General features: G+C 40.3%; 2 protein-coding genes and 1 long non-coding RNA gene across 3 annotated transcripts; 2 read left to right on the top strand and 1 right to left on the bottom strand.

Annotated features, from left to right (window-relative positions):
• The first annotated feature begins 2,720 nt into the window (after positions 1-2,720).
• LOC133819777 (cellulose synthase-like protein D1) lies at positions 2,721-8,405 on the top strand. The gene is made up of 6 exons (XM_062253113.1): positions 2,721-3,232; positions 3,909-4,338; positions 4,438-4,818; positions 5,476-5,851; positions 5,933-6,335; positions 7,187-8,405. Exons 1-6 carry the CDS (start codon positions 2,721-2,723, stop codon positions 8,142-8,144), a joined length of 3,060 nt encoding a protein of 1,019 aa, XP_062109097.1. The 3' UTR covers positions 8,145-8,405.
• Positions 8,406-8,478: 73 nt separating this feature from the next.
• LOC133819778 (uncharacterized) lies at positions 8,479-10,113 on the bottom strand. Its single transcript, XR_009886452.1, has 2 exons — positions 9,873-10,113; positions 8,479-8,909 (listed from the first exon to the last, which is right to left on the bottom strand). It is a non-coding gene; the product is annotated as an uncharacterized LOC133819778 (long non-coding RNA).
• Positions 10,114-13,674: 3,561 nt separating this feature from the next.
• LOC133815690 (cellulose synthase-like protein D1) lies at positions 13,675-15,903 on the top strand. The gene is made up of 2 exons (XM_062248500.1): positions 13,675-13,841; positions 14,663-15,903. Exons 1-2 carry the CDS (start codon positions 13,675-13,677, stop codon positions 15,648-15,650), a joined length of 1,155 nt encoding a protein of 384 aa, XP_062104484.1. The 3' UTR covers positions 15,651-15,903.
• Positions 15,904-15,947: the final 44 nt, after the last annotated feature.

Raw genomic sequence — 15,947 nt, 5'->3', positions numbered from 1 at the left:
AACTATATTATACATCACCATATAAAAATTTTGGAGTTACAACTTATCCATGTATTAAAAACATTAAAAATACCTATTCATTGAAGAAAAAAAAGTACCTGCAACAAAAATAAAACAAAAATGAAAAAAAAATCATTTTTATCAAAAATCAAATTTTAAATAATAAATTATCAAAAAATTTAGAAAAACTATAATCCAAAAACCATAACCCTAAGTTTGATTAAAGTATAAATTCTTACTAGGATGGGCAACAAATGTTAGGTTTGTCTAAATATAAATAATATACCCAATAAAAGGTTATATATGTGAGGTTTTTTATGAGCATCAAATTGTGTCTAAATTGTGATTAAATAAATAAACACAATGAGGCGTTAATACTTGTTAAATAATCTTAGAAAACAATTTAGAGTTTTAATGTGTAAAATATGGCAAATTTTGGGATTTCCTTGGTTCAATGCTAATTGTTGACTGCGTTTTTGGCCAACGATGTGAGAACGTCAAAAACAATAAAACCTTCAAGAGGAATTAAATGATACAGACGGTTTTATAAATAAAGTAAATAACACACGCAATTTTTATAATGGTCCAGCCCCAATGTGTTGGTAATAGCCTAATCCACTTAGAGTTGTGATTATAGATCTGTACTCAAGATCAGATGAACTGAGCCAACTAAGTTTCTTCAGTACAGATTACAAGAATACAATAATTCTTTCAGATACAAGCACTTTCTCTCCCTAGAAAACTCAGACCCAAAATTTCCCAAAAAGTCTAAAAAGAAGCAGCCCCTCTTCTAATCACATAAGCCATATATTTATAGGCGTAGGATCATAATCTGATATCTCCTAGAATCGGGATATTTTATTATTCTTATTATATTTAAATTACAAAAATATTCAAAATGTAACAGAACACCCAATTTGTGGGAAAAATGAGATATTCCCGCATATGCCAAGATCGATTTTACCTGGTTGATGAATATCACCTTCTGGTCGGCCATACCTCTACTGGACAGTCACGCACTTGGCTGGTAGGACACGCACTCATCTGGTCTAACATGGCACTCTAGTCTAGCATGTCATGTCTCATGTCTAACATGGCACTCTGCTCTAGCATGACATGTCTCTCGTCTAACATGACATTCTGGTCTAGCATGCCATATCTCTACTTGGACAGTCATGCACTTGCTGGTAGGACATGCAAGTGCTGGTCGGACATATGCATGCTGGTAGGACATGGACATAGCTGGTAGGACATGGACTTAGTTGGTAGGACATGGACTTGGCTGGTAGGACATGCACTTGCTGGTAGGACATGCAAGTGGTAGGACATATGCAAGTGCTGGACATGCATACGGACCAGGCCTTCGTCTCTCCTCGAACATGCGTCCGACCAGGCACACCCCTGGCCCAAGTACACGCCTACTTGGATGCATGCGGCTGGCCATGTATCTCCTCGGGTCTAAGGTGTCCGACCGGACACGCTTAACCTGGTACCATGCCAATCATGGTCCGCTCGGACCAACCCACGCCTCTTCGCGGACACAAGGCACGCACCCTCTCGATTCTTCTCCTCGGATGCCTCTCCTCGAGCGAGTGTCCGACCGGACACTTGGACTGCTCCTCGGGTGCACTTGACTCGGACATGCCAGTGCTAGGCAGCAAAGTCACTCCTGGTCGGTCATGACACTTCTCAAGCCAGTCAAAATTCTTCATCAGTCTACCGGGTAACTTTATCACAACTCTGAGGAGTCAATGTATTTATTGACTATTTAATGTGTTTTTTACGGACCATGTACTACCACTTGTCACCTCTATTGCCACGTCATCAATATCCAATTTTTGGGGATAACACTAATCATATTTTAAATAGTTTTTAGCATCACAATCAACTATACGTGGTTTAGAAAATTGATGGAAAAGATTGCATGATATTGTAAAAATGACAATATGAATGAGCAAAAATATAAAATGCGTTGTCTCATTATTAACATCTCAATCGTGGTCTCTTTTTTTTTCTTTCTCTATTTCTCTTTCTAAAAAGCTATCAAACTATGTTGTTATGAACAAAATTAAACCACGATCTCCATATTGCCATTTTAGTAAAGTCATGCATTCTTTTCCATTATCAATTAATAAAAATGTAATGATACACCCACACACAAATTACACCAAACATTCCATATATTTATGTGGTAAGTCATTTTTACAGGACTTGTCTTAAATAAATTTGATTGGTTGAAAAAAGTTATAACATAAGTGTGTATAATTGGTGTGTGCACATATTATATCACATACAAGAATTTAAGCAGCTGCTAAAACCCCTTTCAAATCAAATAATTGACTCTTTTGAAAATCTTCAAAGAATTTAGTTAGCACATATATACAAGAGGGAGAGAGAGGCCAAGCTTGAAATAAGGAAAGTGACAATTCCCAACATATAATTTGTATCTTAAAATAGAAACAAATTGGCCTAATTTTCCATTGTTTATTATATTCATTCAAACAAAACCATTCATCCCAATTGATCATCCGTCTCCACTCTTTCCTTTTCTTTTGGTTTACATTTCCACTACACATTTTTCTTTTCTTTTCTTTCTGCATGAAAAAAACTCATAATTTTATCACGTAATAAAAAAAAAATGTTCATAAGTTTTTCTACGTAAAAATGAGTGTTGTGTAGAGAAACTACTAAGAATTAAAACTCAAATTAGTACCTCAAACATGGCGAGTACTCCATCAAGCCCGCCAAAGAAAACGGCGCCGGGACGACCGCCGGTGAAGTTTGCTCGCCGGACGTCGAGTGGCCGTATCGCGAGCCTGTCTCGGGACGACGATCTAGAAAGCATATCCAGCGAATTCTCCACCCAAAATGACTACATGAATTACACCGTCATGATGCCGCCGACGCCGGACAACCAACCGATTCCCGGCGCAAATTCCGGCGCCGGCGCCGGAGACGGAGGTGGTGGAGAAGGAGCGAAGATGGACCGGAGAATATCGGTGATGAAATCGAATAACAACAAGTCGATGCTGCTGAGAACGCAGACGGGAGATTTCGATCACAACCGTTGGTTGTTTGAGACCAAAGGAAAGTATGGGATTGGAAATGCTTATTGGTCTCAAGAAGAAGACACCTATGAATCAGATGTTAGTATGTCTGATTTCATGGACAAGCCATGGAAGCCTCTCACTAGGAAGGTCAAGGTTCCTGGTGGTGTTCTTAGCCCTTACAGGTTCACACATTATATATACTATATATATCATGATCATCATATAACGATATTTATTTTCTTCAAATGAATGAACAGTGAGTATAACATGTTTTTTTTTCATCAACATGGCATCATTGATTTGCTAATATATATATATAGGTATTTCCTTTAGGGGTTTAAGAATTTGTGTTTTGTCTCGTTTTTTGTTTGGACTCTGTATTTTAATAAATTATTTTTTGTACTTTATATTTTTTAAAATGGTTAAAATAGTTCCTAAAACCGATTTTGGTCAATGATTTCTCAACTAAAATCACAAATAATTTACCGAACTAACAATTCATAAGAAAAATAAAATCATTGTGCTTAAAAACAATATTGTTATATTTAATTTTTTCTTTATCAAAATTGAGTTTACGTTCTATTTTAATAATTTTACAAAACATAAGGTCTAAAAAGAAATTTATCAAAAAATACAGTATTTAAACAAATAACAGGGGCAAAAAACATATAAACACTTCCTCCAATATTACCTAAATTGATGTTAAAATTTCAGTAGTTAGCAAAGTAAGATTTTGAACCTTCCATGCTCAAATAGAATGGATAAATCTAATGAATACGGATTTGATTAAGAAGAAGTATCTTCACTGAAGTTTGATCATAATCTGACTCAAGTCAATTTTTTGTTAATAATAAATAGGTTACTAGTGGTGATCCGAATGGTAGTGCTGTCATTTTTCCTAGCATGGAGAATCCAAAATCCAAACAACGATGCAATGTGGTTATGGGGCATGTCAATTGCTTGTGAGGTCTGGTTTGCATTTTCATGGCTTTTGGATATCCTCCCTAAGCTGAACCCCATCAACCGCGCCACCGATCTCGCCGCCCTTCGTGACAAGTTCGAGCAGCGCACACCGTCCAACCCCAACGGCCGCTCGGACCTTCCTGGTGTGGATGTGTTCGTCTCCACTGCTGACCCTGAAAAGGAACCTCCTTTGGTCACTGCCAACACCATTCTCTCTATTCTTTCAGTTGACTACCCTACTGAGAAGCTCTCATGCTACATTTCTGATGATGGAGGTGCCATTCTCACCTTTGAGGCCATGGCTGAGGCTGTTAACTTTGCTCAGGTTTTCATTACACTCTTCAGTACCCCAAAATCCCATTTTATACATGTGTAAAGATTGTATGGGCTATGTTGTCATAATAGTCTAATAATTCCACGACAGGTTTGGGTACCATTTTGTCGAAAGCACAACATAGAACCAAGAAATCCAGACAGTTACTTCAACAACAAAACCGACCCAACTAAGAACAAGAAGCTTACTGATTTCGTCAAGGACCGGCGTTGGATCAAGAGAGAGTACGACGAGTTTAAGGTGAGGATCAACGGTCTGCCGGAGGCAATAAAGAAGAGAAGCGAAATGTATAACTCGAGAGAGGAAGCAAAGGAGAAAAAGCTAGCCAGAGACCAAAACGGTGGACTTTTGCCAGCAGAGCCTATCAAAGTCACCAAGGCAACATGGATGGCAGATGGGACACATTGGCCTGGGACATGGCTCGCCTCCTCACCTGACCATGCCAAGGGAGATCACGCCGGTATTTTGCAGGTTCTTACTATACCATAAGTAACTATGCAACGAGGATAACTATAAGTAATGCTATTTTACTCCAATTATAGTTCGAGACAATTGTTGTTATGTAGACTCTTTCCATAAATTACAAAAGGGTATTTTTATAGAGAATTGATTAGGGGTATTAGTGGTGTGCATATTGCTTGATTATTGTAATTCAATATAGCTAATCACTATTAATGTCCAATACCACGAGGTCCCACACATATGAATTTTATAAGTATTATGGAGCATCGCTAATAAATTATTAGGTGTCACCTCATATAAGTATCTTAAAATGTCAAATAGCAACTCATTTTTATGAATGAAAATTGCTAAAAAGATATGACATACGTAATCTAATATTGGGTCCCACTTATTTTAATTTAATAAGTATAGTTAGACACGTTAATGTGTTAGATAGCAACAATCTTTTATGTATACTGTTTTTTTTAAACTACTTTCTCAAAAACAATTATGAGAAAACTTAGAAGGCTAAATTTAAGATCAACATACGGTGTTATTTGAAAATTATTTCACAAAACAAAAAGTAGGAGTGGAGATGGTGACCAAATTGGTTTTTTTACGAAGAAAAGGCAACTGTAACCATGAAACTCTTTTAACGTTTTACTTTCTATAATAAAATGATTGCAGGTAATGACTAAGGTCCCAGAGAATGAGCCAGTGATGGGTTACCAAGACGAGCAAAAGCTAGACTTCACCGGAGTGGACATCAGGCTGCCAATGTTCGCCTACGTGTCGAGAGAGAAGAGGCCAGGGTACGATCACAACAAGAAGGCAGGAGCCATGAACGCCATGGTTCGAGCCTCGGCAATACTCTCCAATGGACCATTCATCCTCAACCTCGATTGTGACCATTACATCTTCAACTCTTTGGCTATTAAGGAAGGAATGTGCTTTATGATGGACCGTGGAGGGGACAGAATTTGCTACATCCAGTTCCCACAAAGATTTGAAGGGATCGACCCCTCTGATCGATATGCAAATCACAACACTGTTTTCTTTGATGGTAGATAATCTCATTCTCACTTCTATGCTTACTTTTCTTGCATGATGATGACTTGGGAGTACTAAATTTTTCTCTTAATAGGCAACATGAGAGCTCTTGACGGTCTGCAAGGCCCGGTGTACGTGGGAACAGGGTGCATGTTCAGGCGATACGCGCTCTACGGGTTTCACCCGCCGAGGGCGCACGAGTACATAGGGGTGTTCGGCCAAACGAAAACGAGAGCTCCAAATTACCAGTCAGGACACTTGGAGGAAGATGAGTCGGATACACAGCCATTAAATTCACATCCTGATCTTGGTTTGCCTAAGAAGTTTGGAAACTCAAACGTGTTTACTGAAACCATTGCCGTTGCTGAGTACCAAGGACGCCCTCTTGCTGATCACAGCTCTGTCAAGAATGGCCGCCCTCCAGGCGCACTCCTCCTGCCACGTCCTCCTCTTGACGCCCCAACTGTCGCCGAAGCCGTTGCCGTCATCTCTTGCTGGTAAGCATTTCACTTTAAAGCTTCAATAAGCTTCTTGCAATTTGGAGTAAAACATATTACTAACATATTATTAGTTGTGAGTTTCTATTTAGTTTTCAATGCAGCCCAATCAAGAAATGAGAAATGTTAAAAGTCATTACACTCTAGAGTACTAGAATGTTATTGAAAATATATAAATATATAGAGAGTTTTAGAATTATTAAAAAAAAAAAAAAAAGTAGAAAGCAGTTAAATAAATTATAAAGTTAGAAAATTATAGGAAGAATTGGATGATGTTTTTTTTGTAGCCTACAAATATAAATGTAATGTGTATCCAAGTGAATAGAAAAGTAAGTATACAAAAGTGTGACCGTAAGTAAGTATTATATAAATGGGTCTAAAAAGAAGTGTGAGAAAAATTACTAAGTGAGTTCTCCAATAAAACAAAGTATTTAAGTGTGTTTTGAGAAAATATTGTATTCAAGTATTTAGTGTAATTACTTTTGTAATAATACACTAATTACGCCTTTAGTGTTCAACAAGAAATATGTTTGGTTATTTGGAAAACAGAGTTTTGGTGATTATATGAGTAAAATGAGATTGTGATATCAGATGGGTTAGCAGATGAGTTAATCTCTTGCTATCTTTCGTGGGTGACATGGGTCATTGTCATTTTTGTGTAATAAAAAAATCGAGCAATGAAACCACAAAGCTGTAAAATAGGTGTGTGAATATGTCTTACTACAGACAGAGCCTTCATAATGTGTTTTCATTTATTCTTCCATTTTTCTCTTAAAAAAACTACAAACAAACCAAAAAAGAGTTCTTACGAAATAAACGTGTTTTGTTTTGTTGTTGAAAAAAACAAACAGGTACGAGGACAAGACAGAATGGGGAGATAGAATAGGGTGGATATACGGGTCCGTAACGGAGGACGTGGTGACCGGCTACCGGATGCACAACCGGGGTTGGCGGTCAGTCTACTGCATCACAAAACGAGACGCCTTCCGTGGCACCGCTCCAATCAACCTCACCGACCGGCTGCACCAGGTGCTCAGGTGGGCCACAGGCTCAGTCGAGATTTTCTTCTCCAAGAACAATGCTCTTCTAGCCACGCGCCGTCTCAAGTTCCTCCAGCGCGTGGCGTACCTCAACGTGGGAATCTATCCCTTCACATCAATCTTCCTCGTCGTTTATTGTTTTCTTCCAGCTCTGTCCCTCCTTTCGGGACAGTTCATAGTACAAGGCCTTAACGTGGCATTCCTTGCCTACCTCCTAATCATCACACTATGCCTGACTCTCATCTCCCTCCTAGAAGTGAAATGGTCTGGGATTGGTCTCGAGGAATGGTGGCGAAACGAACAGTTTTGGGTCATCGGTGGGACCAGTGCCCACCTTGTGGCTGTAGTACAAGGCTTATTGAAAATCATAGCAGGTATTGAGATCTCGTTTAAGTTGACTTCTAAGTCAGGTGGGGATGACGAGGAGGATGTGTTTGCTGACTTGTACATTGTTAAGTGGACCAGTTTGTTTATAATGCCGTTGACTATTATTGTGGTCAACATTGTTGCGGTGGTGATTAGTTGTTTTAGGACCTTGTACAGTGTGCTACCGCAGTGGAACAAGCTCTTGGGAGGGACTTTCTTTAGCTTTTGGGTTTTGGCTCATATGTACCCTTTTGCTAAAGGGTTGATGGGAAGGAGAGGACGAGTTCCTACGATTGTGTTTGTGTGGGCTGGACTGATCTCGATTACGATTTCTCTGCTGCTGATTTCTATAAGTCCTCCTGATGATACTACTACTACCTCTGGTGGAAACGTTCAGATATGATCAAATAAAATGAAACTAGAGTAACAACTAACTTTTTTTCTTTTTTTTTTTTAAAAAAAAAATTACTATTTTGCTATGATTTTAGGTGGTCTACTCGTATCATGATAAATGTACCGATTAAAATGTTTGTTGTGTGGCTACTAATGGGGGGCGCCTTTCTAGTGTTAGAGTTCTCTAAATTTTGTTATCTCAAGCGTGTAAATTCTCTTTCTTTAATTTGTTTTCCCATTTGTATTGTTTCGTAGAAACTATAATGTGCTTTACAAGTTTAGGCATAATCCCTCTACACACTTTATGCACTTAACATCAGATAAATGAATAAAAACTAAACAGATGTCAGAAAGTTTAAAATTGAATTATGTATTAATGAAAAAATTAGGTGCTTCTAAGAACTTCTCACAAAATTTTGATATTGATTAGCAGGCAGGCAAGCAAAACAACTTTACCATTTTACAGAAATTACTCTCCTTTGCTGCCCGTCCATCTCATTAGTTCTTCCCAACTAAATCAGGCTGCAACTGAAACCTGGTGCGGTTATTGCATATTAGAAAGGCTTCAGACTTTTTATGGCTATTGATACATAAAAGTTTTGAGTATAAATACATACATATGGGTACAATTATGTATAGATTTAGAGAAGGGTAGCTGTTGAATTTGCAAGAAAATGTGGCTAAGATTCCTGCCGCCTTTGCTTACTGAAACCAAGATTCATCATAGCAGAAACTCACGCATGCGAACTGGCCTCTTTACTGCATTTGTGAAACCCTGCATGACAAAAGCGGAGAGAAATAATAGACAGAAGATGTCAACAACTAATGAGTGAAGAATTTGTTAGTGTGTTAATTGTGCTCCAAAATAATCAGGTCTAATCCTCCATGCAAGAGTCCAAACATGTGAATTCACAGTTATTTGAAACAAAATTCTTGTATGAAAACCTTCAGAAACCAGAAAGCCAACGAGGATGTTGTTCTTTAAAGGAGACAGAAATGGCAGACTTAGTATCCTTGATTAAATTCACCAAGAAGATAAAAGTTATAGGTGGTAGCAGACATGATTAGTAGAAAATGAATCTATACCCTCATAACAGTCACAAATGAGTTATGGTCTTTTAGCACCAAATCGGTTTGGAGACTTTGCTTGGTTGTAAGGGAATTATTAGCCAAACTGCTAACAGCAAAGGCATCTTGCAAGATGCTTCAGGTCAGCTTAAAACTGTCCTGAGTCAATTGACCATTTTGGCCATGTAATACATCAAAGCATTTATAATATTTCTAATAAATGAGATCATGTGAAGAATTGAACAGCTAAGGCTTTTCATGTAAGGTAAACTGTGATCATAGAAAAATGCGTAGGCTAGAGTAATTGTGAAACATTTTAGAAACATGTATGTGTTTGATTGGCGTTTCCTTTCTCCATATATATAACAGAAGGACGTGGTGAGAAAAAAAGGAAAAAGCAGACAGTTAAAAGTGCAGTGCGAGGTACAATGGTTCAGCACTTATTGTAACGACTTCTTGTCCTTTTCTGTTTTTACGTTTTAAGAAGATTTTTCTGTTTCATAGACACAGATATTGCACGCACATACTAATATTACGATTATTCTGAAATCTAACTCTGCAGCTTAAATACTCTAATTTCAGGAAGTTAGCATTAACAAATGTGAGCAATAATTATGATCGTTATTGGTATTTATAAGATGAAAGAAATAGTAAAGGTGTGAATGTGTACCTCATTAAATTTAAACAGCAGTGGGCGTAAGTCTCTCTCTGAGGTTTCTTCCTTTGGGACAACAATTTCAGAATTCTGAGAACCAGTACCAATCTTTTTAAACCTGTATTTTAAGTAGACATGAGATCATAAACTTGAAGAAATGTGCAAGATAATGCATTTACTGGTCATTATAGTATTCTAAATAATCTTATTGATAATAAAAACTTATAGATATCATATTAGAGAGAGATTGTAAATTAGTTATCAAAATAAGTAATAAACGTTTTTTTTAAGTATCCCACCAAATTATGTATCAAAGACAAAACACCCATATTTCCTAATAAAGCCATGAGGAGAGATGTTGAACTAACTGGTCAGAAAATTTGAGTTAACATTTTAAAAAGTACATCAATAGTGATTGGGTTACATAGAAGTATGGAATCTTCATTTCCGTACCATACTGAGAGGCGAGATGGTGATAAGTGTCACGGGCTGACATTTTGACAGCGGAAATGCCCGTGCGGCACCTTGACTCCTCTGAGCCAAGGTCAGCCTTCCAGCCATTCGAATAATAATGGGCACATTTTTCGCGCGACCGTGTGCCTCTGCACACTTCCGTCTTTTGAACAACTCTCGCTGAGTCATGCTCTCAAGCATCTATGAGTGCAATCATGCATCAAGGCTATCTAGCCAAGACACTCACACTGTCCATAGGTTCTCACTATGGCAAGCCAAATCCCAACACCGATGCTCACCCAGACATTCGCAAGTCAAGGTAGCATGTGTGGCCAAGAGCCAACACCAAGCTGACATGCCAACACCTCTCATCATGCCCCATTCGATACTATCCGATTAGCTCACATCACAGACCAAGGACTCCCATACGTCCATGGTCCAATCCTCAAGGCACCATACCATCATCCATGTTGGCAGGCCCTCGAGACTGGCTGCCAGACTAGTAGCATACACTGGACCTCTGTCTTACTCAAGCATAGTGCACACTCCAATGCTTGCATGCTAACAAGTCCCACGAATGACTTCCCATGCCATCTCGTGTCGAGATTCGTGGCCATGGCGCACCACGACATCTCTCGAAGGTTTGGGCCACGTTCCATGCAAGCGGCATCTCGGCAAGCCAAGGGAACCGTACCCTTAAACCTCTGGCAGCACACTTCGACGCACTACCAGGGCGGCCCGGTAATGTCCATGAGTACTCCTACTCATGGAGACGTATGAGTCCCCTTGTGGTCCTCATATGCCCGCCCTACTAGTCCTCCCAACTAGTAGTAGCTCACTTGACGCACCTGCGCCAGGGGGTGGTGGAGAGCTGACACCTGGTGCTCTCCCTACAAAGAGCCTTCTGAGCTTTTAGCCTTCTACCAGGAACATATATGATTTTCGCTTGGGAGACATATTTAGCTTCCAGCTCGCCAATTCTTCGAATCTCCCAAATCTAATCATACCATTGCGTTCATTGACCCTTCAATATGGAACCTACCAAATCTCGTCCATTTCCGGGCAATATTGAAGATATTTACGAAAATGCCACTGCCGTACAAACTAGGCATCAGCATGCTCACCAGCCTGCACCCTCGCGTGCGCATCTGACCGAGCGCCATCCCAGCTTGTAACATGCCATCAAGGCCGGCATGTTACACTCTCCCACACTTCAATTGTTGATGCCCTCATCGACAGATCGCTGGCCAATCTTCCTGCCTCGACTCCTAAGCTCACTCCATGCTTCTTCCGAATCTTGAGTCTGCACTAGTCCCTCTACTACTGTAGAACCACTAACTTGGTGATGATCTCCCACGTCCACCCTTGGACTCGACCAGGGACCCCATGCCACCGTCGCTATTCAGAATTCTCCCATGAAGTAGTGCCACTGCACTCGAATACTCCTTGCACACATGAACTCCTCTGAGTCCATCACAATGTCCCTCCAGTCAACCAAGCAGCCCTTGCAACACTGACCCCAAAGCCAACACATCTTTTGATTGTTGCTTTCCCGCCAATCTTCCAATGCCTACTCTCTTATTGACAAGGAGGAAATTAAGGTGCACCCCTCAGGGTGAGGTTCGCAAACCAACCGTTCCCAACGACACCTACGAAACATCCTTCCATTGAAGGCATGTCTCTCTTCAACGTGGCACTCATGCCGACTGTAGCCTTTATGCAGTATCTAGTGGATCCTTGCACACAGACTTCGCGAAGTAGTCTCTCAGACTTTTGGCCCTCCGGCCTTACTGCATACCCATGGCTTGATGCGAAATGGCCACTTCTGACCATAAGCATCACTGTTCCTCTTGAGCTTCTACAACGTGGTCAATGATCTGACATCATTCAAAACCACTACAGTGCCTTCTGGCTCGTGCTCATGCTGACTCTCAGCATCATGCCTCAAGTTTTGCCCCCAAATCAACCTTGCCTAACTCTAGATGACCTGTTGAATCTTGACCAACTTGACTGCACTTTACCTCACCCTTGAGGTCTGAAGTTGTCCTATTCCGCTATCTCCCTTCGGCATATGTTCTCTGAATCATTCGGCTTGTGTTCCCATAAACACGTGTCCCCATAAAACACTAAGCATGTCCCATAACATGCTGCAACACCTGCCCAATCTTGGTCTCAGCCTACGCCCATGCATATTGTCTATCTGCAGTTTCAATTGGTCACCTGACCTACTTGCATCAGTCATGCATGTCTTCGCACTGTACAACCCATCTGTTGTTGTGTTTCTCTCTAGATTCACACACCAAAACTGAACAAGTACCCTGACCCTTCGAACATATGAATTAGTGGGCTCCCCCACTTCAACTTGGGAATAACTTCTCTTCTCGAGGTGTACCTCTCAAGGTATAGCTCGCAAGCTAACCGTTTTTCTCATGCGGTCCCTCGTTCCATTTATCACTTTTGAAGATGATGTTGAACTAATGTCTCAGCCATTCTGACTCTTCGCCCCTCGACATCTCTACGTTGCCTTAGTACCTGAGTCTTGTTGACTTTCACCTTAGACGAACGTTGCACTGATGTTACCTTAGTACCTGACTCTTGACGACTTTCACCCTAGGTAACTGGCTCTGTCTTTGTCTCTGAGTCTCCTTGACTTTACATTCTGAACAACTAACGATCTCCATGATAACTCATCTCGATGCTTTCGTAATGGAACATTGGTCTGCTATTTGGATGTTTGAACCGTGAAGGTCTCTCCCCCACTTCAACAGTTAGCGTCCTCGACAACTTGCCCACACGCAAGAGCGTTTGACCACCTCAAGTTTTCATGCACCCAAAAAAATCTAGAAGTGCCCCCTCGTAGGATATGACTCTCGAGTCAAATACTTCGTGTAGCACCACTGTCGATTCCCCTATGCATGCACTGTCCACATAGCCATCCATCTGCTCTATACTAGCATCTTGCCCCTCCAGGCAGCTTCTCTCGACTTCTATGGTCACCAAGTCCCAATAGCAAGGCCCTCCAGCCCACATTTAAACTCAAGCACCATATCTGCCTCCTTAAGCCTTCTTGCAGTACTAAGTTTCCCTGACGCAGCCCTCCAGCGCTCTCGAAACTCTAGTACTATTATGACCACTACGCGCGGTCTACTCGGCCCTGCTGGCCTTTGATGCATATATTCCACAACATAGCATATCTTACAATGCCTTAGTGTTGCTCACCCAAGATAATATCTCTGTGAGCCAACACGTCCCACTCAATTGTCTCGGCGCCTCCCTTCCGGACCAGAACAAGTAAACATGCCAACACTTCCAAGTACGACTATCCTCTGACGATCGCGGCCACTGCCACCTTGGTCTCCATGTGATGCCGTTTGGCACACAAGTAGCAACTGAAGCATTCCATGTTCAGCCTATAAGGCTTGCTGATCACAGCTCTGTCAAGAATGGCCGCCCTCCAGGCGCACTCCTCCTGCCACGTCCTCCTCTTGACGCCCCAACTGTCGCCGAAGCCGTTGCCGTCATCTCTTGCTGGTAAGCATTTCACTTTAAAGCTTCAATAAGCTTCTTGCAATTTGGAGTAAAACATATTACTAACATATTATTAGTTGTGAGTTTCTATTTAGTTTTCAATGCAGCCCAATCAAGAAATGAGAAATGTTAAAAGTCATTACACTCTAGAGTACTAGAATGTTATTGAAAATATATAAATATATAGAGAGTTTTAGAATTATTAAAAAAAAAAAAAAAAGTAGAAAGCAGTTAAATAAATTATAAAGTTAGAAAATTATAGGAAGAATTGGATGATGTTTTTTTTGTAGCCTACAAATATAAATGTAATGTGTATCCAAGTGAATAGAAAAGTAAGTATACAAAAGTGTGACCGTAAGTAAGTATTATATAAATGGGTCTAAAAAGAAGTGTGAGAAAAATTACTAAGTGAGTTCTCCAATAAAACAAAGTATTTAAGTGTGTTTTGAGAAAATATTGTATTCAAGTATTTAGTGTAATTACTTTTGTAATAATACACTAATTACGCCTTTAGTGTTCAACAAGAAATATGTTTGGTTATTTGGAAAACAGAGTTTTGGTGATTATATGAGTAAAATGAGATTGTGATATCAGATGGGTTAGCAGATGAGTTAATCTCTTGCTATCTTTCGTGGGTGACATGGGTCATTGTCATTTTTGTGTAATAAAAAAATCGAGCAATGAAACCACAAAGCTGTAAAATAGGTGTGTGAATATGTCTTACTACAGACAGAGCCTTCATAATGTGTTTTCATTTATTCTTCCATTTTTCTCTTAAAAAAACTACAAACAAACCAAAAAAGAGTTCTTACGAAATAAACGTGTTTTGTTTTGTTGTTGAAAAAAACAAACAGGTACGAGGACAAGACAGAATGGGGAGATAGAATAGGGTGGATATACGGGTCCGTAACGGAGGACGTGGTGACCGGCTACCGGATGCACAACCGGGGTTGGCGGTCAGTCTACTGCATCACAAAACGAGACGCCTTCCGTGGCACCGCTCCAATCAACCTCACCGACCGGCTGCACCAGGTGCTCAGGTGGGCCACAGGCTCAGTCGAGATTTTCTTCTCCAAGAACAATGCTCTTCTAGCCACGCGCCGTCTCAAGTTCCTCCAGCGCGTGGCGTACCTCAACGTGGGAATCTATCCCTTCACATCAATCTTCCTCGTCGTTTATTGTTTTCTTCCAGCTCTGTCCCTCCTTTCGGGACAGTTCATAGTACAAGGCCTTAACGTGGCATTCCTTGCCTACCTCCTAATCATCACACTATGCCTGACTCTCATCTCCCTCCTAGAAGTGAAATGGTCTGGGATTGGTCTCGAGGAATGGTGGCGAAACGAACAGTTTTGGGTCATCGGTGGGACCAGTGCCCACCTTGTGGCTGTAGTACAAGGCTTATTGAAAATCATAGCAGGTATTGAGATCTCGTTTAAGTTGACTTCTAAGTCAGGTGGGGATGACGAGGAGGATGTGTTTGCTGACTTGTACATTGTTAAGTGGACCAGTTTGTTTATAATGCCGTTGACTATTATTGTGGTCAACATTGTTGCGGTGGTGATTAGTTGTTTTAGGACCTTGTACAGTGTGCTACCGCAGTGGAACAAGCTCTTGGGAGGGACTTTCTTTAGCTTTTGGGTTTTGGCTCATATGTACCCTTTTGCTAAAGGGTTGATGGGAAGGAGAGGACGAGTTCCTACGATTGTGTTTGTGTGGGCTGGACTGATCTCGATTACGATTTCTCTGCTGCTGATTTCTATAAGTCCTCCTGATGATACTACTACTACCTCTGGTGGAAACGTTCAGATATGATCAAATAAAATGAAACTAGAGTAACAACTAACTTTTTTTCTTTTTTTTTTTTAAAAAAAAAATTACTATTTTGCTATGATTTTAGGTGGTCTACTCGTATCATGATAAATGTACCGATTAAAATGTTTGTTGTGTGGCTACTAATGGGGGGCGCCTTTCTAGTGTTAGAGTTCTCTAAATTTTGTTATCTCAAGCGTGTAAATTCTCTTTCTTTAATTTGTTTTCCCATTTGTATTGTTTCGTAGAAACTATAATGTGCTTTACAAGTTTAGGCATAATCCCTCTACACACTTTATG

The sequence above is a fragment of the Humulus lupulus genome, chromosome 2, assembly GCF_963169125.1.
Source record: "Humulus lupulus chromosome 2, drHumLupu1.1, whole genome shotgun sequence".
In the NCBI taxonomy this organism is placed as follows: domain Eukaryota; kingdom Viridiplantae; phylum Streptophyta; class Magnoliopsida; order Rosales; family Cannabaceae; genus Humulus; species Humulus lupulus.
This window is presented reverse-complemented; position numbering and strand designations above follow the sequence as displayed.